The 26451-nt window shown below is 45.5% G+C and overlaps 2 protein-coding genes across 2 annotated transcripts; both read left to right on the top strand.

The window, feature by feature from the left end:
• Nucleotides 1–13023: 13023 nt before the first annotated feature.
• LOC127052238 (olfactory receptor 52R1-like) lies at nucleotides 13024–13971 on the top strand. Its single transcript, XM_050955752.1, has one exon. The coding sequence runs from the start codon at nucleotides 13024–13026 to the stop codon at nucleotides 13969–13971; it is 948 nt and encodes a 315-aa protein (XP_050811709.1).
• A 10489-nt stretch (nucleotides 13972–24460) lies between these two features.
• On the top strand, nucleotides 24461–25947 carry LOC127049491 (olfactory receptor 52R1-like). The gene has a single exon (XM_050950355.1). It carries the CDS (start codon nucleotides 24620–24622, stop codon nucleotides 25565–25567), a length of 948 nt encoding a protein of 315 aa, XP_050806312.1. The 5' UTR covers nucleotides 24461–24619; the 3' UTR covers nucleotides 25568–25947.
• Nucleotides 25948–26451: the final 504 nt, after the last annotated feature.

Genomic DNA, 26451 nt, shown 5'->3' with positions numbered 1-26451 from the left:
CCAGAGACCCAGACAGAGGTAGTGGACCCGGATTCCATGCCTACCACTGAAACAGCCACAGCATCTCCAGTCCCAGGCCCGGAACTGGAACAACAACCAGCACCAGCAAGTGCAACTACATCTTCAAACTCAACGCCAGAGGGCGCCAGCGAGCCAAAACTGGCAGAAGCGACAGACAGCCATACCCAAAAGGCTCAGCCAGAGCCTGAAATACCCTCAGGTGCACCAGCGGAGAGCGGTTCACCAGCAACGGAAACAACCCCATCACCTACATCGCTTCCAGAGGGACCAAGCCCAAGTCCACAGTCTGAGGAAGAACTGGTGACCCCAGCCTCAAGGGAGCAGTTCCAGACTGAACAGGAAGCGGATGACAGCCTTCAGAAAGCGTGGGCGGCGGCATGGAGCACCCCACCGCCTCTCAGCTCTTCTAATCGATCCCGGTTTGTTATAGACCAAGGACTTTTATACAAGGAAATTCTTTCTGGTGGACACCGGGAAGAATGGCAGCCGCAAAAACAGTTGGTGGTTCCAACTAAGTACCGGGAGAAGCTCTTAAGCTTAGCCCATGATCATCCCAGTGGCCATGCTGGGGTGAACAGAACCAAGGACCGGTTGGGGAAGTCCTTCCACTGGGAGGGGATGGGCAAGGATGTTGCCAAGTATGTCCGGTCTTGTGAGGTATGCCAAAGAGTGGGAAAGCCTCAAGACCAGGTCAAGGCCCCTCTCCAGCCACTCCCCATAATTGAGGTCCCATTTCAGCGAGTAACTGTGGATATTCTGGGCCCTTTCCCAAAAAAGACGCCCAGAGGAAAGCAGTACGTACTAACTTTAGTGGACTTTGCTACCCGATGGCCGGAAGCAGTAGCTCTAGGCAACACCAGGGCTAACACTGTGTGCCTGGCCCTAACAGACATCTTTGCCAGGGTAGGCTGGCCCTCTGACATCCTTACAGATTCAGGGTCTAATTTCCTGGCAGGGACCATGGAAAAACTGTGGGAAACTCATGGGGTGAATCACTTGGTTGCCACCCCATACCACCATCAAACCAATGGCCTGGTGGAAAGGTTCAATGGAACTTTGGGGGCCATGATACGAAAATTCATCAACGAATTCTCCAATAATTGGGACCTAGTGTTGCAGCAGTTGCTGTTTGCCTACAGGGCTGTACCACATCCCAGTTTAGGGTTTTCACCATTTGAACTTGTGTATGGTCACGAGGTTAAGGGACCATTACAGTTGGTGAAGCAGCAATGGGAGGGGTTTACGCCTTCTCCAGGAACTAACATTCTGGACTTTGTAAGCAACCTACAAAGCACCCTCCGACACTCTTTAGCCCTTGCTAGAGAGAACCTAAAGGATGCTCAAGAAGAGCAAAAGGCCTGGTATGACAGACATGCCAGAGATCGGTCCTTCAAGGTAGGAGACCAGGTTATGGTCTTGAAGGCGCAACAGGCCCATAAGATGGAAGCATCATGGGAAGGGCCATTCACGGTCCAAGAGCGCCTGGGAGCTGTAAACTACCTCATAGCCTTTCCCAATTCCTCACTAAAGCCTAAAGTGTACCATGTTAATTCTCTCAAGCCTTTCTATTCCAGAGATTTACAGGTTTGTCAGTTTACAGTCCAGGGAGATGATGCTGAGTGGCCTGACGGTGTCTACTATGACGGGAAAAAAGACGGTGGCGTGGAAGAGGTGAACCTCTCAACCACCCTGGAACGTCTGCAGCGGCAACAAATCAAGGAGCTGTGCACTAGCTTCGCCCCATTGTTCTCAGCCACCCCAGGACGGACTGAACGGGCATACCACTCCATTGATACAGGTAATGCTCACCCAATCAGAACCCCACCCTACCGAGTGTCTCCTCATGCCCAAGCTGCTATAGAACGGGAGATCCAAAACATGCTACAGATGGGTATAATCCGCTCATCTACCAGTGCATGGGCATCTCCAGTGGTTCTGGTACCCAAACCAGATGGGGAAATACGCTTTTGCGTGGACTACCGTAAGCTAAATGCGGTAACTCGTCCGGACAACTATCCAATGCCACGTACCGATGAGCTATTGGAAAAGTTGGGACGTGCCCAGTTCATCTCTACAATAGACTTAACCAAGGGGTACTGGCAAGTACCGCTAGATGAACCTGCCAAGGAGAGGTCAGCATTCGTCACCCATGCGGGGGTGTATGAATTCAATGTCCTTCCTTTCTGCCTTCGAAATGCACCCGCCACCTTCCAGAGACTGGTAGATGGTCTACTAGCTGGACTGGGAGAATTTGCAGTTGCCTACCTCGATGATGTGGCCATTTTTTCAGACTCCTGGCCCGAACACCTTCTACACCTGGAAAAGGTCTTTGAGCGCATCAGGCAGGCAGGACTAACTGTTAAGGCCAAAAAGTGTCAAATAGGCCAAAACAGAGTGACTTACCTGGGGCACCAGGTGGGTCGAGGAACCATAAACCCCCTACAGGCCAAGGTGGATGCTATCCAAAAGTGGCCTGTCCCAAGGTCAAAGAAACAGGTCCAATCCTTCTTAGGCTTGGCAGGTATGAAACTCAGGGCAGGCTAGAGCCCACCTGATTTCTCTACATGGTGCTTCTGGCCAGCTGGCCTCCCTCTGCTCTGGGGCTGGTCTGGGAGCTGCTGCAGCATGTCATGGAGCATTTCTGCAGAAAGGAGACGGGTTCAGATCAGCAGGGGCTAGCATGGGTTAATGACCTGGGGCCTCACCCAGCCCTGCAGGAACTGGACACTGCCAGATCCCCTTTTTGTCCTGACTTCCCGGCTGAGAACTGGGTACCGGGCCACCCTAAATGTCACCCAGACACAGAAGCCAAAAAACAGATTGTTGGGGTAAAAGGGTGATGAGCGGAAACCCTATTAACTCACCTTTGATTTTATGAGCCATCTGTATCCTTATGTCTTTGGGCTTTTACTGTACCCATTGCTCCCATGGTTTGCGCTCAGAGGCAAGTGGCTGAGGAGGAGGCATCTGTGTATAAATAGGTTGGTCATTAAAGGCTACCAGCACCTAAAGAGATCTCACAGGGAGAGAAGAAGGGAGTTACTGTATTTATATAAAATCCAGATTTCTCCAGCTTCTCTACAGAGGGGTGGGCATGGAAGGAATGGAAGCTCCCAAGAAGAGGGATCAGAGAGAGGAGTTTTGGTCCAGCCCTTTAAAAACACAGAGACTAGATGAGCTAGAAATAAGCTGCCACGGGATAAAAGAGAATGTGCTGTCATGGATTGGTAACTGGCTAAAAGATAGGGAACAAAGGGCAGGTATAAATGGTCAGGTTTCAGAAAGGTGAGAGGTTAATAGTGGTGTCCCCCATGGGTTTGTTCTGGGACCAGTCCTAGTCAACATATAAATGGTCTGGAAAAAGGGGCAAACAGTGAGGTGGCAAAATGTGGACGTGATACAAAATTACTAAATCTAGGGAAGACCCAGACAGACTGCAAGGAGCTACAAGAGGATCTCTCAAATCTGTGCGAGTTCAGCGGCAGTCAGAAAAGTGAACAGAATGCTGGAAATAAATAAGAAAGGGATAGATAAAAGAACAGAAAATATAATGTTACCTCTATATAAATGTATGGTACACCCACATCTTGAATACTGCATGCAGATGTGGTCGCCCCATCTCAAAAAAGATATATTGGAATTGGAAAAGTTTCAGAAAGGGGCAACAAAAATGATTAGGGGTGTGGAAGGCTTCTGTATGTGGAGAAGTTAATATGACGGAGACGTTTCAGCTTGGAAAAGAGATGACTAAGGGGAGATATGACTGAGGTCTAGGAAATCATGACTGGTGTAGAGAAAGGAGACAAGGACGTGTTGTTTACTATTTCTCATAACAAAAGAACTAGGGGTCACCAAATCAAATTAACAGGCAGCAGGTTTAAAACAAAGCAAGTATTTCTTCACACAATGCACAGTCAACCTTTAGAACTCCTTGCCAGAGGATGTTGTAAAGACCAAGACTATAACAGCGTTTAAAAAAAGAACTAAATAAATTCATAGAAGATAGATCCATCAATGGCTATTACCCAGGATGGGCAGGTATGCTGTTTCTAATCTCTGTTTGCCAGTCGCCAGAAATGGGTGACAGGGGTTGGATCACTTGCTGATTCCCTGTTCTATCCATTCCCTCAGGAGCAACTGGCACTGGTCACTGTCGGAAACAGGATACTGGGCTAGATGGATCTTTGGTCTGACCCAGTAGGGCTGTTCTTATGTTCAGACTGGAGAGAGGTAGTGTGAAAGTAGAATGAATTATATAGTAAGAATAGAAAGGATTAAAGAAATGTTGTCTGTACCTTTAAGCAAAGTTGTTGGAATGTTGCAACCAGGTGTCAGGAATACAGACATTAACATAGAACAATTGCACCGTTTAAGGGCAATTGGTGAAGCATTAGCCTTAGATCAATAACAGTTAGTAAGGAAATAGGATATGCATGCTATGCCCCAAGTGATTTTTACTGTTTTGATTTCTTTGTCCCTTTGTCTAATTCCCGCTCTTTTATCTGTATAAATAAGACTGTTTGGGCCTTGCATGGCCACTCACATATTCTGAATGTTATTGACAGAGAGCTGCACTAATAAAACAGAGTGGTCTGACAAAGTGTGAGTCCTGATTCTAACTTTGACAATTTGGAGGTTCCACCGAGATGGCAACCGTCTTCATTGGGGTTGTGTGATTCCTGACTGTTTTTGTAGGATGACCGTGGCAGCCGGCACCTGGGCATTTGGCCCAAGCGGTCCCCCACTAGAGCGGAAAGGTGCACAGCCACAGTGAGGTCTACGCCATCGAATCTGTTGGTTCCCACTCTGTTCTGGTAGGGATCCTGGGATCTGACATCAGGAATCTGGTCAGGTAATTATTTCTGTGTTTTGTCCGGACTGAGGACTGTCCTGTCTCTGTGTCTATCTGTCCTCTTGTGGAGTGTTTGAGTCTGGGTGCCGTCTCTGTCTGGGGATCGGCCGACCAAGGGGTTCCTGTCCCCGCGGTCTGAGTGAGTGGAATCTGCACAATCGCAGCCGCACCGCACTTTGGGTAAAACCCCTGGTGTGAAAGCAAGGGTGACTGAGGCAGTAGCCTGTGGGCTCCTTTTGTGTGTTGCACTGGGCATCACTCTGACGAACCCAAATTTCCTTCTTGTGTGATTGGTGTGTGAAGTCCTCCTGTATGGGTAACCAGACGTCTAAGTCGGGACAGTTCCCTAAATGAACGCCGGCTCATTTTATGTATTTAGGATGGGTCCAGACTCCTGTAAAAAGGGTCCAGACTCCTGTAAATTTCTAGGAAAATGGTCTAGGCTAACTCAGGGGGATCCCAAAACTCAGTGGCCACTGTTAAAATCTTGGAACAAATACTGAGTGGACGTCTTAAAGGACAAACTCGGCCAACCTAAAACTAAATTGGCTAAAGGAGAGGTTAATTGTTTCATGCAGTGGTGGGAAGAGACAAATCGTAGGTGGACAAAATCAAAACTGGCCTCTCTCAATTATTCAAATAATAAGTTAAAAGCTTTATTAAAAGCCTCCTCTCCCACCACCAGACCAAGCGCTCCCCTTTACCCCGTTCTCCGAACCCCGGATCGATCCAACCCCCTTCATACTCCCATCTCATTGTAAAAACGACCAAAAAGCCCTTTGTTCTGTTCCCCTTTGTTGTCTGCCTCAAAAACTGATTCTTTAGTGTTCCACTACCAATTCAGCAAAGAGGGTGGGCTCCTCAACTAGCCCTCACCCTTCCTGGTCCCTTTCCTTGAACATTTCTTTCAAAATTGTGAAATGACCACAATATCACTCACAAACGGTTCATTGGAAAAAAAAAAAAAAGCAGGATCGGGCCCAGACAAGCAGGCAAGCAACAGATAAAGAAACAGGTTGAAAGCCCTAAGGAAATAGTGTCAGGAGTAAAAAAAGCAGTAAGTGCAAGCATGAACCCCTGGAACAATACTTAAAATGGTGAAATCGGAGGTGATAAGGGTGTCATTTTGGGACATAAACAAGTGATTTAAGGGAAGAGAGTGAAAAGTTAACTCTACAAAGGCTGGAGAGAATTAAGCAGTTAAACTTTGTGGAAAATGTTAAAAAGGACCATGTTAAAGAGAGAGAATTCTTGGTTTCTTTGCAGCCATTCTGAAGGGAAAATGGGCCCTTTTCCAGAAGAGTGCCTGTAAATAATCTATATATATATACAGCTATGCAAAAACAAAGCAGTGTAAAAAAATGTTAAGGAAAAGAAAATGTGTATGTATCTATTTGTCTGTGAAAATATGTAAAGTTCTAAGAATCTAAACCAACACATCTGGTTTGTAAAACTCCTGTTTTGCAGGGGTAAGATAAATTGATTTTGTTTTTGTTTTTAATGCCACTACAAATTCATTTGACTCTAATTCAAAGTTGCAAAACTGACAGACCTTTTTGCAAGACACAGGCAATTAGTGTTGTTTGGCTTTGGGATTTAGCATTTAACCCTTAAGGGGTAACTTCATTCTTTACAAAAATTAAAATGTTTTTAAATAAAGACCAAGTCATGGCTGCAATAGGGCAGTCAAAATCAGGAGAATAGGTAGAGATTCTGGAGTCTGTTTGTTTGTTTGGTTTGGTTTTTCTGTAACAATAGCAGATAAGAGCAGAAAGAAAAAGAAATTAACAGTGACCCTCTGAAGCAACAGCAGAGGTGAGGTGCACAAAACAAAAAGAAGCAATGTTAAAAACACAGAGCCTTAAAATGGCTCTGTGGAATCAGACTGTCACTTTGATAAGGATACATGAAAACTGTAAGAACAAAAGAAACAGTTACACCTTATGTAAAAATTGATATGGCTAATGTTTTTAAAAAGTTATAGTATAGAAGGAATGTGCATTTTCCCTCAGACATGTGCGGTGTATATTGTAAAAAGGGGTAAAAAATGCAAATGAAACATGCTGCTGAATTAAAATCCTATTAGGGCTCCAAAAAGAGCCGCAATAGGCTGTTTTTTTCTTTTTCAGATCCCTGTGTGTTAAGACAAAGTCTCTGAGTTCTGCTGATGGCTCTGAATCCAAAAGCCAAGCCTGTGTTGATGCAAATTACCTAACTGATAAAGAAAGGTGAGAACTGCCAGCACAAAAGAAGCTGCAAATAAATAACATACCTGGTCAGCAAACAAATTGCCTACATAAAAGGCATGGTATAACAAGCTACCTTTAATAGATTTGATGCTAATACTATTGTTAATATTAAACATTGAAATAAATTTAATGTTAGTAAGTACCCCTGTAACAAGTTAGAGTGTATGATTTTTGGAAAAATCCTTTAAAGTAATATGGTAATGATGCTTCTCAGCTATTACCTGTGAATAAACTTAAAGCTTAACACAGCAGGAAAAACATTACAAACCTGGGCCATGGCTACACGTACAGTTCTGCAGTGCTGGTAGTTACAGCTGTGTTCGTACAGCTGTGTAGGGCCAGCGCTGCAGTGTGGCCACACTGACAGCTACCAGCGCTGCAGTGTGGCCACATTTGCAGCATTTGCAGCGCTGTTGGGAGTGGTGCATTGTGGGCAGCTATCCCAGCGTTCAAGTGGCTGCAACGTGCTTTTCAAAAGAGGGGGGTGGGGTGGAATGTGACAGGGAGCGTGGGGGAGACAGAGAGTGGATTTTTGGAGCAGACACTGTTCTCAGCTCCCTGCCTTGCAAGTTGTAAGGACTGGAAGATACACAGTGCCTACCTTCAATCATTTTAAAAGTTTTGACCTTTCCCCCACCTGTCTCTTATTCACTAAATGCTAATTATGCACTTCTTCTAAATAGTCGTCAGACCACATAAACAGTTGCTCAACATTACCCCTCCCCCCTCTCTCCTCAAGCAAACAGCTTTGAACATTCCAAAGCAATTCTCCTGCCTTCGCTGGCTTGCAGCTGTTTGTTTTTTAGCAAGTGGCTACGGGGAGATCGGAGTTCAGCCATTCTTCTGGTTTGTTGTGGACAGGAATTCTGGGATACCTCCTTATACCCCGGAGGTCAATAAAAGCGCTGGTGGGGTCCACACTTGCTGACCAGCGCTGGATCACCAGCGCTGGAATCGCTACACCCGAGGCTCGACCGGGTGTACAGCCAGCGCTGCAACCAGGGAGTTGCAGCGCTGGCTGTGCTTTGCAAGTGTGGCCACATCCTGAGTTGCAGCGCTGTAACCCCCTCACCAGCGCTGCAACTCTCCAGTGTAGCCAAACCCTGAGTCTGCTATATAAGAGGAAAAACTTGAGGTACACCACCTCATGAATTTAATAACTAAACAGTGCAATAATTTCTGCATAACCCTTAAAATGTAAAAGTCATTAAAACCTGGCCTGACTATAGAAAAAAAAAACACACAGGAAAATATGGGGTAATTCCTCTGTTTTGCCTGCAATCAGCAAGGGTATTTGTAAAAGAAAGGAATCTTTTAAGTAATAATCAACGGCACCCCAAAAGGGATAGAAAAATGTTATTTTTGTCTTTCAGATAATCCAAAGTACTGTATAATGGGCTATGTGTATGTGTTAATTCTTGGGGAAAAGTGTTTAAAAAGTGTTAGCAACCTACTGGACCATTCATATTATACACACAAATGGGGACATGTTAAGAATTGCCGCTACAGAAAAACATCATAGCTTACCACAACTACTGGCATACTAATGTTACTACCCCTAATTGTGTTTTTGGTTTTAAACTGTATGTGTGTAATTGAAATGTTTACAATGTGCTGGTGGATAAAAGAAATGTGTGCAAAGCTAAAGCCACAGGCCCAAATCATCTCCCAGTATTTTCTATTACATGGACTAAATAAGAAGTGACACTGGCGATTAATAATCTTAGTGTCAAAAGGGGGATATGTAGGAGCAGGATTTTATAATGTCCCATAAGAATTAAAGTATAATTTGATTTCATCCTGCTAGTCACCTTTTTTAAATACCAGAACGAAATGAGCCCCTGGGACTATTAGAGTCTGTTTTCCCATATGCATTACAAATTGGGCCCTCTCTAACTCTTTGTTTTAAGATTTAGGTAGTAAGAGACAGGATTCTCTATTGTGTCTATGTTAAATAAATTAGAGAAACATTGAAGGCCTGGGTCTCAATGTAAATTGTCTTAGTTATCAATTGTAAAACTTAGCAAGGATTAATTTGCAATGCATTTTTGTTCAATATAAAATACTACTGTTTGTATTATAGACTCATAGACTCTAGGACTGGAAGGGACCTCGAGAGGTCATCGAGTCCAGTCCCCTGCCCTCATGGCAGGACCAAATACTGTCTAGACCATCCCCGATAGACATTTATCTAACCTACTCTTAAATATCTCCAGCGATGGAGATTCCACAACTTCCCTAGGCAATCTATTCCAGTGTTTGACTACCCTGACAGTTAGGAACTTTTTCCTAATGTCCAGCCTAAATCTCCCTTGCTGCAGTTTAAGCCCATTGCTTCTTGTTCTATCATTGGAGGCTAAGGTGAACAAGTTTTCTCCCTCCTCCTGATGACACCCTTTTAGATACCTGAAAACTGCTATCATGTCCCCTCTCAGTCTTCTCTTTTCCAAACTAAACAAACCCAATTCCTTCAGCCTTCCTTCATAGGTCATGTTCTCAAGACCTTTAATCATTCTTGTTGCTCTTCTCTGGACCCTCTCCAATTTCTCCACATCTTTCTTGAAATGCGGTGCCCAGAACTGGACACAATACTCCAGTTGAGGCCTAACCAGCGCAGAGTAAAGCGGAAGAATGACTTCTCGTGTCTTGTTTACAACACACCTCTTAATGCATCCCAGAATCACGTTTGCTTTTTTTGCAACAGTATCACACTGTTCACTCATATTAAGCTTGTGGTCCACTATGACCCCTAGATCTCTTTCTGCCATACTCCTTCCTAGACAGTCTCTTCCCATTCTGTATGTGTGAAACTGATTGTTCCTTCCTAAGTGGAGCACTTTGCATTTATCTTTATTGAACTTCATCCTGTTTACCTCAGACCATTTCTCCAATTTTTCCAGATCGTTTTGAATTTTGACCCTGTCCTCCAGAGCAGTTGCAATCCCTCCCAGTTTGGTATCGTCCGCAAACTTAATAAGCGTATTTTCTATGCCAACATCTAAATCGTTGATGAAGATATTGAACAGGACCGGTCCCAAAACAGACCCCTGCGGAACCCCACTTGTTATACCTTTCCAGCAGGATTGGGAGCCATTAACAACTACTCTCTGAGTATGGTTATCCAGCCAGTTATGCACCCACCTTATAGTAGCCCCATCTAAATTGTACTTTCCTAGCTTATCTATAAGAATATCATGCGAAACTGTATCAAATGCCTTACTAAAGTCTAGGTATATCACATCCACCGCTTCTCCCTTATCCACAAGGCTCGTTATCCTATCAAAGAACGCTATCAGATCAGTTTGACATGATTTGTTCTTTACAAATCCATGCTGGCTATTCCCTATCACCTTACCACCTTCCAAGTGTTTGCAGATGATTTCTTTGATTACCTGCTCCATTATCTTCCCTGGCACAGAAGTTAAACTAACTGGTCTGTAGTTTCCCGGGTTGTTTTTATTTCCCTTTTTATAGATGGGCACTATATTTGCCCCCTTCCAGTCTTCTGGAATCTCCCCCGTCTCCCATGATTTCCCAAAGATAATAGCTAGAGGCTCAGATACCTCTTCCATTAACTCCTTGAGTATTCTAGGATGCATTCCATCAGGCCCTGGTGACTTGCAGGCATCTAACTTTTCTAAGTGATTTTTTACTTGCTCTTTCCTTATTTTCTCTTCTAAACCTACCCTCTTCCCGTAAGCATTCACTATACTAGACATTCCTTCAGACTTCTCAGTGAAGACCGAAACAAAGAAGTTATTAAGCATCTCTGCCATTTCCAAGTCTCCCGTTACTGTTACCCCCTCCTCATTGAGCAGTGGGCCTACCCTGTCCTTAGTCTTCCTCTTGCTTCTAATGTATTGATAAAAAGTCTTCTTGTTTCCCTTTATTCCCATAGCTAGTTTGAGTTCATTTTGTGCCTTTGCTTTTCTAATCTTGCCTCTGCATTCCTGTGTTATTTGCCTATATTCATCCTTCGTGATCTGACCTAGTTTCCATTTTTTATATGACGCCTTTTTATTTTGTAGGTCACGCAAGATCTCAAGGGTAAGCCAAGGTGGTCTTTTGCCACATTTTCTATCTTTCCTAACCATCGGAATAACTTGCTTTTGGGCCCTTAATAGCGTCCCTTTGAAAAACTGCCAACTTTCCTCAGTTGTTTTTCCCCTCAGTCTTAATTCCCATGGGACCTTGCCTATCAGCTCTCTGAGCTTACCAAAATCCGCCTTCCTGAAATCCATTGTCTCTATTCTGCTGTACTCCCTTCTACCTTTCCTTAGAATTGCAAATTCTATGATTTCATGATCACTTTCACCCAAGCTTCCTTCTACTTTTAAATTCTCAACAAGTTCCTCCCTATTGGTTAAAATCAAGTCTAGAACAGCTTCCCCCCTAGTAGCTTTTTCAACTTTCTGAAATAAAAAGTTGTCTGCAATGCAGTCCAGGAACTTATTGGATAGTCTGTGCCCCACGGTGTTATTTTCCCAACATATATCTGGATAGTTGAAGTCCCCCATCACCACCAAATCTTGGGCTTTGGATGATTTTGTTAGTTGTTTGAAAAAAGCCTCATCCACCTCTTCCGCCTGATTAGGTGGCCTGTAGTAGACTCCCAGCACGACATCACCTGTGTTTTTTACCCCTTTTAGCCTAACCCAGAGACTCTCCACCCTTCCGTCTCCTATGTCCATCTCCACCTCAGTCCAAATGTGTACATTTTTAATATATAAGGCAACACCTCCTCCCTTTTTCCCCTGTCTATCCTTCCTGAGCAAACTATACCCATCCACACCAACATTCCAGTCGTGTGTATTATCCCACCAAGTTTCAGTAATGCCAATAATGTCATAGTTGTATTTATTTATTAGCACTTCCAGTTCTTCCTGCTTATTACCCATACTTCTTGCATTTGTATAAAGGCATCTAAGATACTGGTTTGATCTTGCCTCCCAGCTTTGCCCTGACCCTCCTTCCTCTCTGCCATTATAGCCCGTGCTCCCTCCTGTTTCCAACCCATCTCCCAGGTCTTGTTCCCCACTTACCTGTGGGCTTTGCTCACCTGTCCCCGTCGAACCTAGTTTAAAGCCCTCCTTACTAGGTTAGCCAGTCTGTGCGCAAATAAGGCCTTTCCCCGCTTCGAAAGGTGAACGCCATCTGTTCCTAGCAGTCCTTCCTCAAATGGCATTCTATCTGCTATATCCTTTATAGAGACTGAGTGTCCACAGCTCAGCGCGTGTCCAGAGCAGGTTATTCTCCATCCCTTAGACATCCAAACATTATCTTTGTTTTGGCCATGGCTGTGAATGAGCAACTGTTTCCATGGAGCTCCTCTCAATGACGAGCAGGTCTTTTCCCTGAATTTGTTTCTAGTTGGATTTGATTCTAGTTTTTTTTCCCTCTGGTACATGTTTTGTCAAAGCTTTGTTTCTTTTCCACTCTTACATTTTGAGCAACTGGGTGAATGAGGAACTCCCTACAGCATGGACTCCTAGCATGGCTTTTATTGCATTAAGGAACACTGATGAATAGCCAGTATCCACACTCATGTTTCCCACCGGTGCCTCTTAAGGTTTCCCATGCCAAGTTATGTAGGAATTCCTGATGCACAGAACACCATAAAATATGGAATTGGCATTAGTATGGTCAGTTGTTCATGATTTATTTCTCTGAATAGTGAAAATGTCATTTTTTAAATTGTGGAGAGTGAAAAATCTGCCTCAGCCTTGAGAACAGCTTCCAGGAGTCCATGTAGTGTCTAATATTAACCTTGTCTCTCTATCTAGGCATTTGTACGGTGACCATCACCCTAGAACCTTGGCACATACAGGAAGTCAGGGGAAAGTACGGTACATGCAAGAGACACCATTCTGCCTCAGAGTTGGACACGTTCTCCCCTACTCCATGACAGATTTCAACACAACTGACTTCACCAACCCCTCCACCTTCATCCTGCAGGGCATTCCTGGCCTGGAGACAGCCCATATCTGGATCTCCATCCCCTTCTGCACCATGTACGCCATAGCCATCTTGGGGAACTTCACCATCCTGTTCGTCGTGAAAATGGAGCAGAGTCTCCATGCCCCCATGTACTATTTCCTCTGCATGCTGGCCATCACCGACTTGGTCTTATCCACGTCCATCCTGCCCAAAATGCTGAGCATCTTCTGGTTCAATTCCAGGGAGATCGAGATCAGTGCCTGCCTCGCCCAGATGTACTTCATTCACTGCTTCTCGGTAATAGAGTCTGGGATCCTCATGGCCATGGCTTTTGATCGCTATGTGGCCATCTGTGATCCTTTCAGACATTCCACCACCCTGGCAAACCCCATGGTGGTGAAGATTGGACTGGCCGTGGCACTGCATGGCAGCATGCTTATACTACCCTATCCCCTCCTGACAAAGCAATGGCCATATTGCAAAACCAACATCATCCCCGACACACACTGCATGCACATAGCCGTGGTGAAGCTGGCCTGCGTCGACATCCATGTCAGTAGTTATTATGGCCTCTTTGTGCTATTGTCTGTGATTGGTCTGGATGTGATTTTTATTGCTGTGTCCTATATCCAGATCCTCAGGGTCATCTTCAACCTCTCCACAAAGGATGCCCGGCTCAAGGCTTTTGGGACCTGCAGCTCCCACCTCTGTTCCATCTTAGCCTTTTTCATCCTAGCTCTCTTCTCCTCCCTTACGTACCGGTTTGGCAAGAAAGTGGCCCTGCATTTCCGTGTTCTCATTGGCAATGTGAACCTCCTGGTGCCCCCCACACTAAACCCCATCATCTACGGTGTGAGGACCAAACAGATCCGGGACAGTCTGCTCCAGCTCTTTACTCATAAAAGGACCTAAAGTTTTCTCCTGGTGCTCTGGCTCTCAGATTGAGGTCTATGAAGAGCTGGCTGGAGACATGCTGTCATAAACAGATAAGAAAAGTTAATAGCACAGAAGTACTTTATATCTCTTTGACTATAAAGGGTTAACAAGTCCAGTGAGCCTGGCTGTCACCTGACCAGAGGACCATTCAGGAGACAGGATACTTTCAAATCTTGAGAGAGGGAAGTTTCTGTGTGTGCTGTTAGAATTTGGGGGTTGTTCACTCTGGGGCCTCAGAGTGACCAGACATGCAACCAGGTTTCTCTCCAATCTCTCCAATACAGGCTCTTATAAGTTCAGAATAGTGAGTACTAGGTAGATAAGGCGAGTTAGGCTTATGGTTGTTTTCTTTATTTGCAAATGTGTGTTTGGTTGGAAGGAGATCAAATTGGTATTTTGCTGAAAAGATTTTAATTTGTACTTGTATACTTAGGCTGGGAGGTTATTCCCAGTGTCTATAGCTGAAAGACCCTGTACCTATTCCATCTTAAATTTACAAGATCATTTTTACTATTTTTCTCTCTTTAATTAAAAGTTTCTTGTTTAAGAACTTAATTGTTTTTTTTTATTCTGGTGAGACCCCAGGGGACTGGGTCTGGATTCACCAGGGAATTGGTGGGGAGAAAGGAGGGAAGGGAGAGAGAGGATTACTTTTTGTCTCAGGAAGAGTCTGGGAGGGGGAAAGAGAAGGAGAGGAGAAGGTGAATTTTCCTCTCTGTTTCAAGATTCAAGGAGTTTGAATCACAGTGATTTTCCAGGGTAACCCAGGGAGGGGAAGCCTGGGAGAGGCAACGGTGAGGGAAAGGGTTTACTTTCCTTGTGTTAAGATCCAGAGGGTCTGGGTCTTGGGGGTCTCCGGGCCAGGTTTTGGGGGGACCAGAGTGTACCAGGCACTGGAATTCCTGGTTGGTGGCAGCACTACGGGATCTAAGCTGGTGATTAAGCTTAGAGGAATTCATGCTGGTACCCCATCTTTTGGACGCTAAGGTTCAGAGTGGGGAATTGTACCATGACACATGCTGTTGGGCCCTCTTCCCTGAATCACTTGCTGGCCAGTCAAAGAGACATTAAAGACTTCCTTGACCTTAATGTGCTGTGTCAACGTGACAGACTGGGGAATCGTTCTGTGTATAACACTTAACATAGGGTTCCCATCTTTCTAATTGCTTTTTACTGGACCCCTGAGGGCCCGTGCCCTGCCCTGCCTATTCCCCCAAGGCCCTGCCTCCTTTTCCTTCTTCCAATAAGGCCCTGCCTCTGTTCTACCTTTCCTCCAAAGCCCACCCTTGTTGCTCACTGCTCTTCTCCCTATCTCCAGCCACTCACTGGATTATCTCCACCTCCCTGCCTCCAGCCCCCAGTTGGTCTCCCTTTGCAGCCTGACAAGTAGCCTGCCGTGGATGCAGCTCTGGGGCCTTCAGGGCAATCAAAAGTGGAGAGGGAAGCCGGGAAGCTGAGAGTTGAGAGCAGGGTTGCTACAGGCAGACGAGATTGCACATCAAACAGCTCGTGGGCCCTAAAGTTCAGCTACAGATTCCTGAGTGAAGAGACCATTGTGAGGCTTATTTCTTTAGCTTTCCGCTCCTTTTTTTCCCTCTTGGCTAGGGGCCTGTAGCAGGCAGGGTCCCTGCATTGAGTATGGGCTGGGAGCCCCTTGTCCTGAGCCAAGCCTGGGGGGAAGGACAAGGGATCAGCTTTGAAGCTAGGGGAATAACAGCTGAGAGAGGCTGAAGAATAAGCCCCCATGTTAGCTGAGAAAGCTGGACGCTGGGCAGAGGCCAGGGTGGCTTTTGTAGCTAATAGGGAGGGAGATCAATGGCACCGTATGAGCCAGGTCTCAGAGAGAAAAAGCAATATATAGGCAGCTAGGGATGCATGAGATATGGTCCCAGCGCAAGACACATCCATTCCTGCTGCTTCAGTTTCCCCAGGTGTAAAAGGGGGATACCTCATAAGAACATAAAAATGTCTGGGGTCCTAGGTTGGAGAGCTGGGGGAAACTGGCTGGAGCCTCTCTATTGCTGGTTCATGGGTGGCTAGTGAAAACATTCATGTAACCGCAACTGGATGTGTTCCTGTCTGTGTATGGCTGTGTAAGTGCAAGACCTGGAGAAGATAGCGGCTTCCCATAGCCTCATAGTGTGAAAGGGAGCCCTGATAGGTATATCAGACGGCTCACTGGTATCCCAGTTCCAGGTTACACCCGGGGAAGTTCGTCACACCCACCCAGCGAACGGACCCTCCTAGACCATGCGTCCATTCCCCACTTGTCATGAACTCAGTTACTGAAGGGGAGATGGTGGTTACAGTAGGTAAATCAGGACTCCTGCGTTCTGTCTGTCATTCTCTGTGGGACCTCCGCCAAGTCACGTCTCCTTTTGCCTGAGTTTACCTATCTGTATAATGGTGATCTGTTCATAGGGACTTTACCTAGTTGGAAGTTCTCAGGATCCATCAATGAAAGGTGCGGCACAGTATGATGATAGTTCTTGATGAGAATTACTGATCTTTGATCCCTTAGCGACAGCCCTGTGTGCCTGTAGAAAGTGCTCATGTCTCTCCTCAGTCATCTGTCTCCAGATCTGTCTGTCTGCTATCTACCCAGCCATCCTGGGCATTTACAGTGTATCAGACTCCATGGAGGCCTAGGCACTATCCCTGTAGTAAGTGAAGGCCCTGATAAAGGCCCAGTATGAGGCCTGAGGCCTGAGCTAAAGTAACGGTCAAGACTTTGCTAACGTAAAGCAAAGTGAAGCTGTGAGCCAGAGGCAGGCCCTGCTCACAGAAGCTGGCAAGGAAAGGGCTGATGCTGCAAGAAGATACGTACCTAAAAGGTCCTGAACACTAGAGATCAGAACATTCACATACTGGCACATTCCACACAGATAACAAGGAACAGACTGACCCATCCCAATGACAGGGGCAAAAGGGTAATATGATGGATAGAGTTGTTTTGATCGAACCAACATGTACAAGGTGAGAGGCGGCACCTTACTACCTAGAGGGGTTGTACCTTGCTGTGTAGAGGGGCTGTCTCTCACCTGTATTCTTGCTGTACTACGGTATTATCATTGTACTGCTGTATTATTGCTGTATTGTATTATTGCTGTACAATATGTACAATGTGTATAACCTTGCTAAACTGTTTAACCCACCCACAGGTAAAAATCAACAAACGAATGGCAGCAAACACCATGAAGGCAAGGAAAAAACAAATTGGTAAAGAAATTAAGCTACATAGTAACTACAAATTGGGTAAACAAATTGCCTGTTAGTACCAGTCATAATTTGGGTCAGTGACACTGCATCCTAACTGAGGCACATGTTAGTCAAAACAATCTTGTTCAGTATCTGGGTACCAATATTAAATCCTAACACAGCAATATTTGATAAATTGGTTAGTGTCCATTCAGTAGGTTATCTGGAAGACAGCATCCATAAGAAACAACTGGATCTACATCAACTACTGGTGTATCACAGAGCAGTTCAACCAATGGAACAGAGAAGCTACCCACTTCTGTTGCCTGCCCAGTAAAGCTGACCAGATGGTAACAACCAGCCTTAAGGATAACCTATAGTATGAATGGACAGTACTGTGTAGTAACTAATTACAATATATTTACATATAAAGGCCTCAGTGGTAGTGTCACTACTCCAAATTTCTGTTTTACTTCTCATATACATAGCACTGTGGGACACACTATCACAACCCCTATCTCAGTATTTCAAAATACTCAGCCTACTGCTAATGATGAGAGAGGTGGTCACTGGAATTGCCCTAATGGAAGCGTGTTTCTATCTGTGTCATCAAAGTAAAAGGGCCAGAGTACACCAGCAGCCTGGAAAAACATGGTTACACTTGGATATAAGTTGGTGCCATATGTACACATACAAACTATACATATAGGCCCATACACACTACAAATATATGCCATATCCATATAATTCATATATATTAATTATTCGGAAGTGCCTCTAAGGATCAATCATAATATTACTTTCCTCAGTCATGGTACTGGGCCTCACATTCCCAGGCCCACCATAAGGGACTAAAAAATAATTGGATAATAAAATCTGTCTCTCAGTCGTACGAGGGAATGTGCAGACTAAACAGACAGATGGGGCATGAGTGTATCGATGGTAAAATAAGGTAACCACATAACAGTGTTTAGCCCACTGGGTTATCTTTAGTCCATGCATTATGCTTTTCCGGGACGATGGGTAAACATCCTCCCCATAAAAAGACAAAAAGTGGGGGAATGTAGTAAGTGAAGGCCCTGATAAAGGCCCAGTATGAGGCCTGATGCCTGAACTAAAGAAATGGTCAAGACTTTGCTAACATAAAGCAAAGTGAAGCTGTGAGCCAGAGGCAGGCCCTGCTCACAGAAGCTGGCAAGGAAAGGGCTGATGCTGCAAGAAGATACGTACCTAAAAGGTCCTGAACACTAGAGATCAAAACATTCACATACTTTCACATTCCACACAGATAACAAGGAACAGACTGACCCATCCCAATGACAGGGGCAAAAGGGTAATAGGATGGATAGAGTTGTTTTGATCGAACCAACATGTACAAGGTGAGAGGCGGCACTTTATTACCTAGAGGGGTTGTACCTTGCTGCGTAGAGGGGCTGCACCTCAATACGTCAGGAGTGATGTGTAACTTGTTTGTATCTGTGTATAAAAATGTATCCCTGGGGCGATGTCTTTGTCCGGCCTAGGGGGCAGTGGAAAGTCCCGCCACTAACTGAGCCGAGTCCATTGCCAAGAGGCACTCTCTCGTAGGATGCCCTGTAGAGTAACAATCTCAGAGGAACTGCAATTGTGTCAGAGCGCAATAAACCTGGCCGACGTGCCTTCGTATCTTACAAGACTCCGTGGTCATTGGGGGTTCTCTTCGGGTCTGCTGTGTCAGCTATCTGCACAGAGCTGGGGCAGCACACAGAGGGAACACGCGCACGCAGCCGAGTGATACCAACAGAGAGAGAGCAGAGCACCACACCGGTAGCATCTGACAACAATCCCTAGTTTTCTTCCTAATCAACTATAATTTTTAAATATACACAAATACACAGAGCAGTCAATTCCTCTCTGACTCAGCACAGAGCCCCAGAGTTCTCATCTCCCTTTGGGAAGGTCCCTTAATTACTGTTTACTCCTAAAGCTGGACAAAAAACACAGAAGCGCAGACATGGAAAGAAAGACATTGGCTAGAGTGTCTCTGGTATCCGGCCTGTTTGCATCCAGATGCCGCTTCTCCTCTAGAGGCTGAGCGAACCCCACTGGGATTGCACAGAGTTATATAATAAACGGTGCACACCCCTGTTTTTATTTTTGTTGACGCAGCTGCTGGGGTGAGAGAGGTGTGGGACATGACTACCAGACTGGGATTCCCAGGGAAGACACTTCCACTTCAAAATTCACAGGTACCCTTCTCTAGCTGAGGAGCTCACCTGCTGGACAAACCAAGAGCACCATGGGTATGATGGGATAGAGAATAGGTCTATTGTCCTTTATGCTCTGCACAGCCACTAAACATCTGCTCGCCACAGGGGTGAGTTTGCTCCAGTATCACTGTCCAAATGACATTCCTTTCTGTGGATACCTACCCGCCCCTGCCAATGGCCTCACGCCCTGAGGTCGCTGTATTTGATTGGCACAGTGGATGCTTCACGATGAAAAGTATTAGTAGATGTACAATACAAGGCCAAATTTGGAGGCCACACCCTGTATTTTGCTCAGGCCCCATTGAAACAAAATTTCCCTTGGAGTAAGAACTGAGTAAAGACTTCGGGAGCCAGCTGTGTGTTAATGCACAGACACTGCCAATTCCTCTCCCCTTGCATCTCGGGGCTCTGGCTGTTAACTGGGTTGAGGGTGGGGGGAGGGAGTCGTTACCTGACTTTTATATGCTGCAAATCATTTAGGTGGAAGGGCACTTCACTGGAATAATTATAGGAATTTGTCAACATGGACAAGACATATTCTCTCCTAACTTCATTGGAGAAGTCAGCTGAACTGTTATGTCTTGTGTTCTGCTTTGTATTGTTTCCAAACACAATTAAGCCGGAAGCAGACACTCAGCATTGCAAATATAAGTCCAAACAGTTAAAATTTGGCAAACTTATAAACAAAAGAAAATGAGATCTCTCAATTGAAGGGGTCAGACAGCCTTAAATAAAGGTGCCAGCAGAACTACCTACAATGGCCAATCCACTTGTGAGTCCCATTCAGCTAAGCTGTTTGCTCCAGTAATGTCATTGGAACGGAGTACCAGAGGCCAAATAAGTATAATGTAAACTATTTTCTTTTATCGGTGTTAAATGTTCAGATTTTCAATGTAATTAAATGTTCAGTTGTTCGTGTTTTGTGAAACATAGTAGATACAAATGCCTGATCTACTTTCTTTGTCATAGATTCATATGATTTAAGGTCAGAAGGGACCATTTGATCATCCAGCCTGACATCCTGTATAACACAGGCCATTCAATTTTACATAATTACCCCGAATCAAACTTCATAACTTGTATGTGACTAAGATCTGTTCCACTCTAGGATTTTACATTATAGAACCATAGAGCTATGGGGTTAGAAAGGAATGAAAGGGTGGGCTAGTCTGACCCCTTGCCAAGATGTAGGATGTGTTGTGTCTAAATCATCCCAAAGAGACTGGCGTCCCACCACCTTTGGGATATCTCCAGCGAAAGAGCTTCCACAACCTCACAAAGCGTCTGTTCCATTGTCCTCCTGTTCTTAAAGTTAGGAAGCTTTTTTTTCCTCAGATATAATCTAAATCTTCTATGCTGGAGTTTGAACCCACTGCCTGTTGTCCTGTGCTCTGCAGCAAGACAGAATAACATTCCTCCGTCTTTCTTATTGCAGCCTTTCAAGTATCCAAAGACTGCTCCTATCTCTCCCTCAATCTCCTCTTTTCCAAACCAAACACAAATGGTTGCTTCAGCCCTTGCTCATCTGGCTTGCCTTTTATCCCTTTGATCATCGTTGTCGCTTGCCTCTGGATCCTTTCCAGTTTCTCTTCATCCTTCCTATACATCGGTGTCCCAAACTAGACTCAATACTCCAGCTGAGGCCTAACCAGTGCCTAATAGTTGAGTACTATCACCTCCCATGATTTCCATTTCCCTTTTCTGAAAAAATCAACACCCCTGCAAAATGTAGCTATATCAACCTAACCCTGGTGTAGAAGGCATTAGGTCAACAGAAGAATTCTTCAGTGGACTTAGCTTCCCCTCTTGGGGAGATGGATTAACAACTTTGACAGGAGAACCACTGCTGTCCGTATAAGTAGTGTCAACATTGAAGCACTCGAGCAGGACCATTGTAGCTTTTTAAGTGTAGATGAGTCCTTAATCAGATCTTCCAGAAAAGCATCCAGTCTGGATCTGCTGGCATGGGGAGTTGGAGAACCCACCACTTCTCTTCGCAGTGTGTTGCAAATGTTAATCGTCCAGAGTGGTAATCATTTAGCCCTTATTTCCAACTGTAATATTTTTGGCTTCAGATTCCAGTGATTGGGTCTTGCTTTGCCTTTCGTCAGCAGATTAAAGAGTATGTTATTGATATTTAAGATGAATAAATGAAGCTCCTTAAGTCACTCTCTCTGACCGGCATTTTCTCCAGTCTCTAATAATTTTTGTGGCTCTTTCTGCACCCTCTCCAATTTTTCAACATCATTTCTGAAATGTGGAACCTGGGAGTGGAAACAGTCTGTGCAGAGGTAAAATCCTTCTCTTGCTCCAAGTCACCACTCCCCTGTTTATGTATCCAAGGATCTCATCAGTGCTTTTGGCAACAGCATCAAGCTGGGAGCTCACAATGAGTTGGGTGTCTACAATGACCCCTAAACCCTTTCCACGGTCCCTGTGTCCCATAATGCAGTGCCGTGGTCTGTGGATCAAGACTGCATTCCCTCTTCCAAGAGGATCCCTTTGCATTTGTCTGTATTAAAATATTTTGTTTCCATGGCCCCAGCTCACCAAATGTTCCAGGTCAATCAATGTGCCTGCCCCAGCCTCCTCTTTGTAACCAATCTGCCAATCTTTAGGTCATCAGTAAAGTTTATCTGCAGTGTTTTTCTATTTGCTTCCAGATCATTGATGAAAATATTGAATAGTGTTGGGCCAAAAATGGATCCCTGTAGAACCTCATAAAAACACCTCCATCCACTGACAATGGCCCATTGACAACTGTTTTCTAAGATCTTTCAGTTAGCCAGTTTTTAGTCCACTTTACATGTGCTCTACTGATATTGTATAGTGTGCATTTTTTATCTGAATTTTTCCACCTAATGAAACAAACGCCTCAGAGAAATCAAAGTGTATTGCATCTGCTTGGTTCCCTTGATTGATTAAAAGTGTGTTCTCATTTCAGGATAAAATCGGGTTTATCTGACAAGACATGTTTTCCATACACCATGTTGTTGACTGGCATTAATTATATTCCTATGTTTTTTTAACTAATCCCAGCCCAGCTTTTCCATTCTTTATTAATTTTGTAAAATCTTTTTTTTTAAACTTTCCCTTTTTTAACTGAATATTTTACATTTAACCCAGATCTGTCCTGTTCCCCCCCACACACACTTTTCTTTTCCTTTTGTCTCTCCGGCTGCCTCACCGTGTACCTCTGGTCTCGAGTGAGATGTGCTCTTGATCAGCCAGTCGTAACTCGGGTGTTTGGAACTCTACGATTCAGTTGTAGATGCTGTTTGTCACCATCCTTGTCTTCTAATGGACTGGAAACTATTCTATCATCTTAGGTGATGTATGTTTCTCATTCTGCTTCTTTCCGAATGCAGAACACAATTATATATTGAAGGTATCTACCTTTCCTGCAACATTAATAAACTTTGTTTCTCCCTCAAAGAATTGAGCTAAACCTTTTCTAGGATTTCTTTTGTTCTCAGTATACTTTAATAACCTTCTTTTTGTGATCCTTAGAACTGGGAATCATGGATTTTTCTATGATGTTTTTAGCATCCCTTATGATTTTCATAAATTCCAATTTGTATTATTTGCTCTCTCTATTTTCCTTTTTCCCTATTTGTTAAATATTCCTTCCCATCCCATCCCCCATGTTGCTGCCTTCACTTTGTCAGTAAACTGGATTTTTGTCCAAAGTTCTCTACTTTCTGGACTAGTGGCTTTTTGCCAATCTAATTAAATGTTCTACAAGAAATCACATTTTTCCTTCTCTTTTTTTCTCTTCAAATGTTTCCTCCCCATCAGTTTTATTGACCTTTTACCTTTGCTTTGGGAAATTAGCCTGTAGCAGGGTGGTCACCCTGCTCCATCCCTGAAGGAGGTAAAACAGCCCTGGGAGAGGGCTGCCCTGGGGAGCCAAGAGTAAAAGCAGCCCTGGAGAGGGCTGTGGCTGGGAAAAGGAGTGAAAGTGCCTGTGTAGCTGACCACAGGTGAGGCAGCTCAATTAGGGCTCAGCTGGCTCTGGTAAGAGGGCTGGGGACCAGGAGCTGGAAGAGTCTCACTCTAGCCCTGGCATGGGAAGGGATAGCTGCCTGGGATCGAGGAACCTGAATCGGAGCAGTACAGGGGAAATGGGCAAAGGGAGCTGGGAAGCTCCAGCCTGGTAAACCTCCAGGCTGCAGGCTTTGGTGAACACCTACAAAGGTATTGGGGCTACAGAGATGCAGCTTGGGACTAGGCAGAGGCATCTGGTCCAGCCCTCTTGCCAATGATGAGTGGCCATGACAGACTTCACTCTGCCCCAGTGAGCGGGGGCTAGATGATGAGTGGCAGTAGCCACTGAGGCAAGTGGGCATAGAGGGTTGGGGGTTCCCTTGGGAGGGGAGACCCAGAATGTGGGGGCATTGCCAGGGGGCAGGACCCCAAGGTAAACAGGCAGTTGGGTCCGGAAGGGACACGAGGGCCAGATTCCAGGAGGAGGCGCTCCATATGCTGGAGAGCTAATTCCCGAGATGACGAGCAGGAGGTGCCACGCTGGTGAGTCATCCTCTCGCTGCATAACCCTTTTGAAACACTAAGCATCTATAGATATTACTGGTCGGGAATGGATCTGTGTTTGTCCATTGGAATGTCATCAGTTCCATTTTTTATTTTCCTCTCCTCTATCATATACCCTCTTACTGGTCTCTTTTCCAAAACTAAACAGGCCCAGACTTCACAGTCTGTTGGCAGCCTCCCCCATTCTCAGAGCCTGTCTCAGAAATCCCCTTTCTATTGGCTATATCCTTTATAGAGACTGAATGTCCACAACTGAGTGTGTGTCCAGAGCAGATTATTCTCCATCCCATTCCTTAGGCATCTGAACATTCTCTTTGTTTTGACCACTGCTAAGAATGAGCCGAGCTGCCATCAGTGGCGACCAGGTCTGTCCCATAGTGTGAGTTCTAGTGGAGATATTTCCCTCCGGTACATGTTTTATCAAAGGTTTGTTTCTTTTTCACTCCTCATAACAGCCCCCCCCCATAGTGCGTGTAGTGTCTCATATTAACATTGTCTCTCCATCCAGGCATTCGTACTGCGACCATCACCCTAGAGCCTGAGAACATTAAGGAAATCAGAGGAATGTATAGTACGTGCAGGAGACTCCATTCTCCCTCAGTGTTGGACACCTTCTCTCCTACTCCATGTCAGATTCCAACACAACTGACTTCACCAACCCCTCCACCTTCATCCTGCTGGGCATTCCTGGCCTGGAGGCAGCCCATGTGTGGATCTCCATCCCCTTCTGCACCATGTATGCCATAGCCATCTTGGGGAACTTCACCATCCTGTTCATCGTGAAGAGGGAGCCCAGCCTTCATGTGCCCATGTACTATTTCCTCTGCATGCTGGTCATCACCGACCTGGTCCTGTCCACATCCATCCTGCCAAAAACACTGAGCATCTTCTGGTTCAATTCCAGGGAGATCGATTTCAGTGCCTGCCTCATCCAGATGTTCTTCATTCATTGCTTCTCAGTGATGGAATCTGGGATCCTCGTGACCATGGCTTTTGATCGCTATGTGGCCATCTGTCACTCCCTGAGATATTCCACCACCCTGGCAAACCCAGTGGTGGCTAAGATTGGCCTGGCCGTGGTGCTGCGTGGCATCATGCTCATTATGCCCTATCCCTTCCTGGCGAGGCAGTGGCTATATTGCAAAAGCAACATCATCCCCGACATACACTGCACGCACATAGCAGTGGTGAAGCTGGCTTGTGCCGACACCCACATCAGTAATTACTATGGCCTCTTTGTGCTATTCTGCGTGAGGGGTCTGGATATGTTTTTTATTGCTGTGTCCTATACCCAGATCCTCAGGGCCATCTTCAGCTTCCCCACACAGGACGCCCGGCTCAAGACTTTTGGGACCTGCAGCTCCCACCTCTGTTCCATCTTAGCCTTTTACATCCCAGCTCTCTTCTCCTCCCTCACATACCGCTTTGGCCACAATGTGGCCCTGCATTTCCATGTTCTCATTGGCAACGTGAGCCTCCTGGTGCCACCCATGCTAAACCCCATCATCTACGGTGTGAGGACCAAACAGATCCAGGACAGGCTGCTCTGGCTCCTTTCTCATAAAGACATCTGAATTGTAATCCTGGTGCTCTAACTGTCAGACCAAACTGCGTTCAGAGCTGGCTGGTGAGATAGGCCTGGGCCCACTTCCCTGAATCACTTACTAGACTGTCAAAGTGACATTGAATCCTTTCCTGGCCTTACTGTGCTGTGTCAACGTGACAGACTGGGGAATCGGTCTGTGTACAACTAACATAGGGTTCCAATCGTTCCAACTGCATTTAACTGGACCACTGAGGGCCCATGCCCTGCCCTGCCTATTCCCCCAAGGCCCTGCCCCCTTTTAATTCTACCAGCAAGGCCCTGCCTCTGTTCTGCCTTTTCTTCCAAAGCCCACCCTTGTCGCTCACTGCTCTTCTCCCCATCCCCAACCTCTCACTGGATCATCTCCACCTCTCTGCCCCCAGCCCCCAGCTGGTCTCTCTCTGCCCGAGTCTGAGACAGGAGCTGCTGCAGTCTGACAAGTAGCCTGCAGTGGATGCAGTGCTGGGGCCAACAGGACAATCAGGAGCAGAGCTGGATTCCAGGAAGCTGTATAAAAGCAACTGAGGGTTGAGTGCAGGGTTGTGTGGCAGGTGTGCAAGGCTGTGCATCATACAGCTTGTGACCCCTAAGTCTCAGCAGAGTCCCGAGGGCAGAGACCATTGTGTGACTTATTGTTTTAGCTTTCAGCTTCCTTTCTTTCCTCTTGACTGAGAGTCTCTAGCAGGCAGGGTCCCTGCAATGGGAATGGGCTGGGAGCCAGGCTCTCCAATAATGCTTCATAGAAATATGCTTAGGAGTATAAATATGACATATCAGGAATATGTTTTATACTACATGTGTCCCATAGACCGCTTCTGCCAGCATAATTAACCAAGTCCAATGAGTGCCTCCCGCTGATGCAACATTTATCGG

The sequence above is a fragment of the Gopherus flavomarginatus genome, chromosome 1 (genome assembly GCF_025201925.1).
Source record: "Gopherus flavomarginatus isolate rGopFla2 chromosome 1, rGopFla2.mat.asm, whole genome shotgun sequence".
NCBI lineage: Eukaryota > Metazoa > Chordata > Testudines > Testudinidae > Gopherus > Gopherus flavomarginatus.
The sequence above is the reverse complement of the archived record's forward strand: the minus strand, read 5'-3'. Positions and strand labels throughout refer to the sequence as shown.

Coding starts and splice junctions, on each gene's coding strand:
- LOC127052238 (XM_050955752.1), top strand. CDS start 13,024: ATGACAGATTTCAACACAACTGACTTCACCAACCCCTCCACCTTCATC.
- LOC127049491 (XM_050950355.1), top strand. CDS start 24,620: ATGTCAGATTCCAACACAACTGACTTCACCAACCCCTCCACCTTCATC.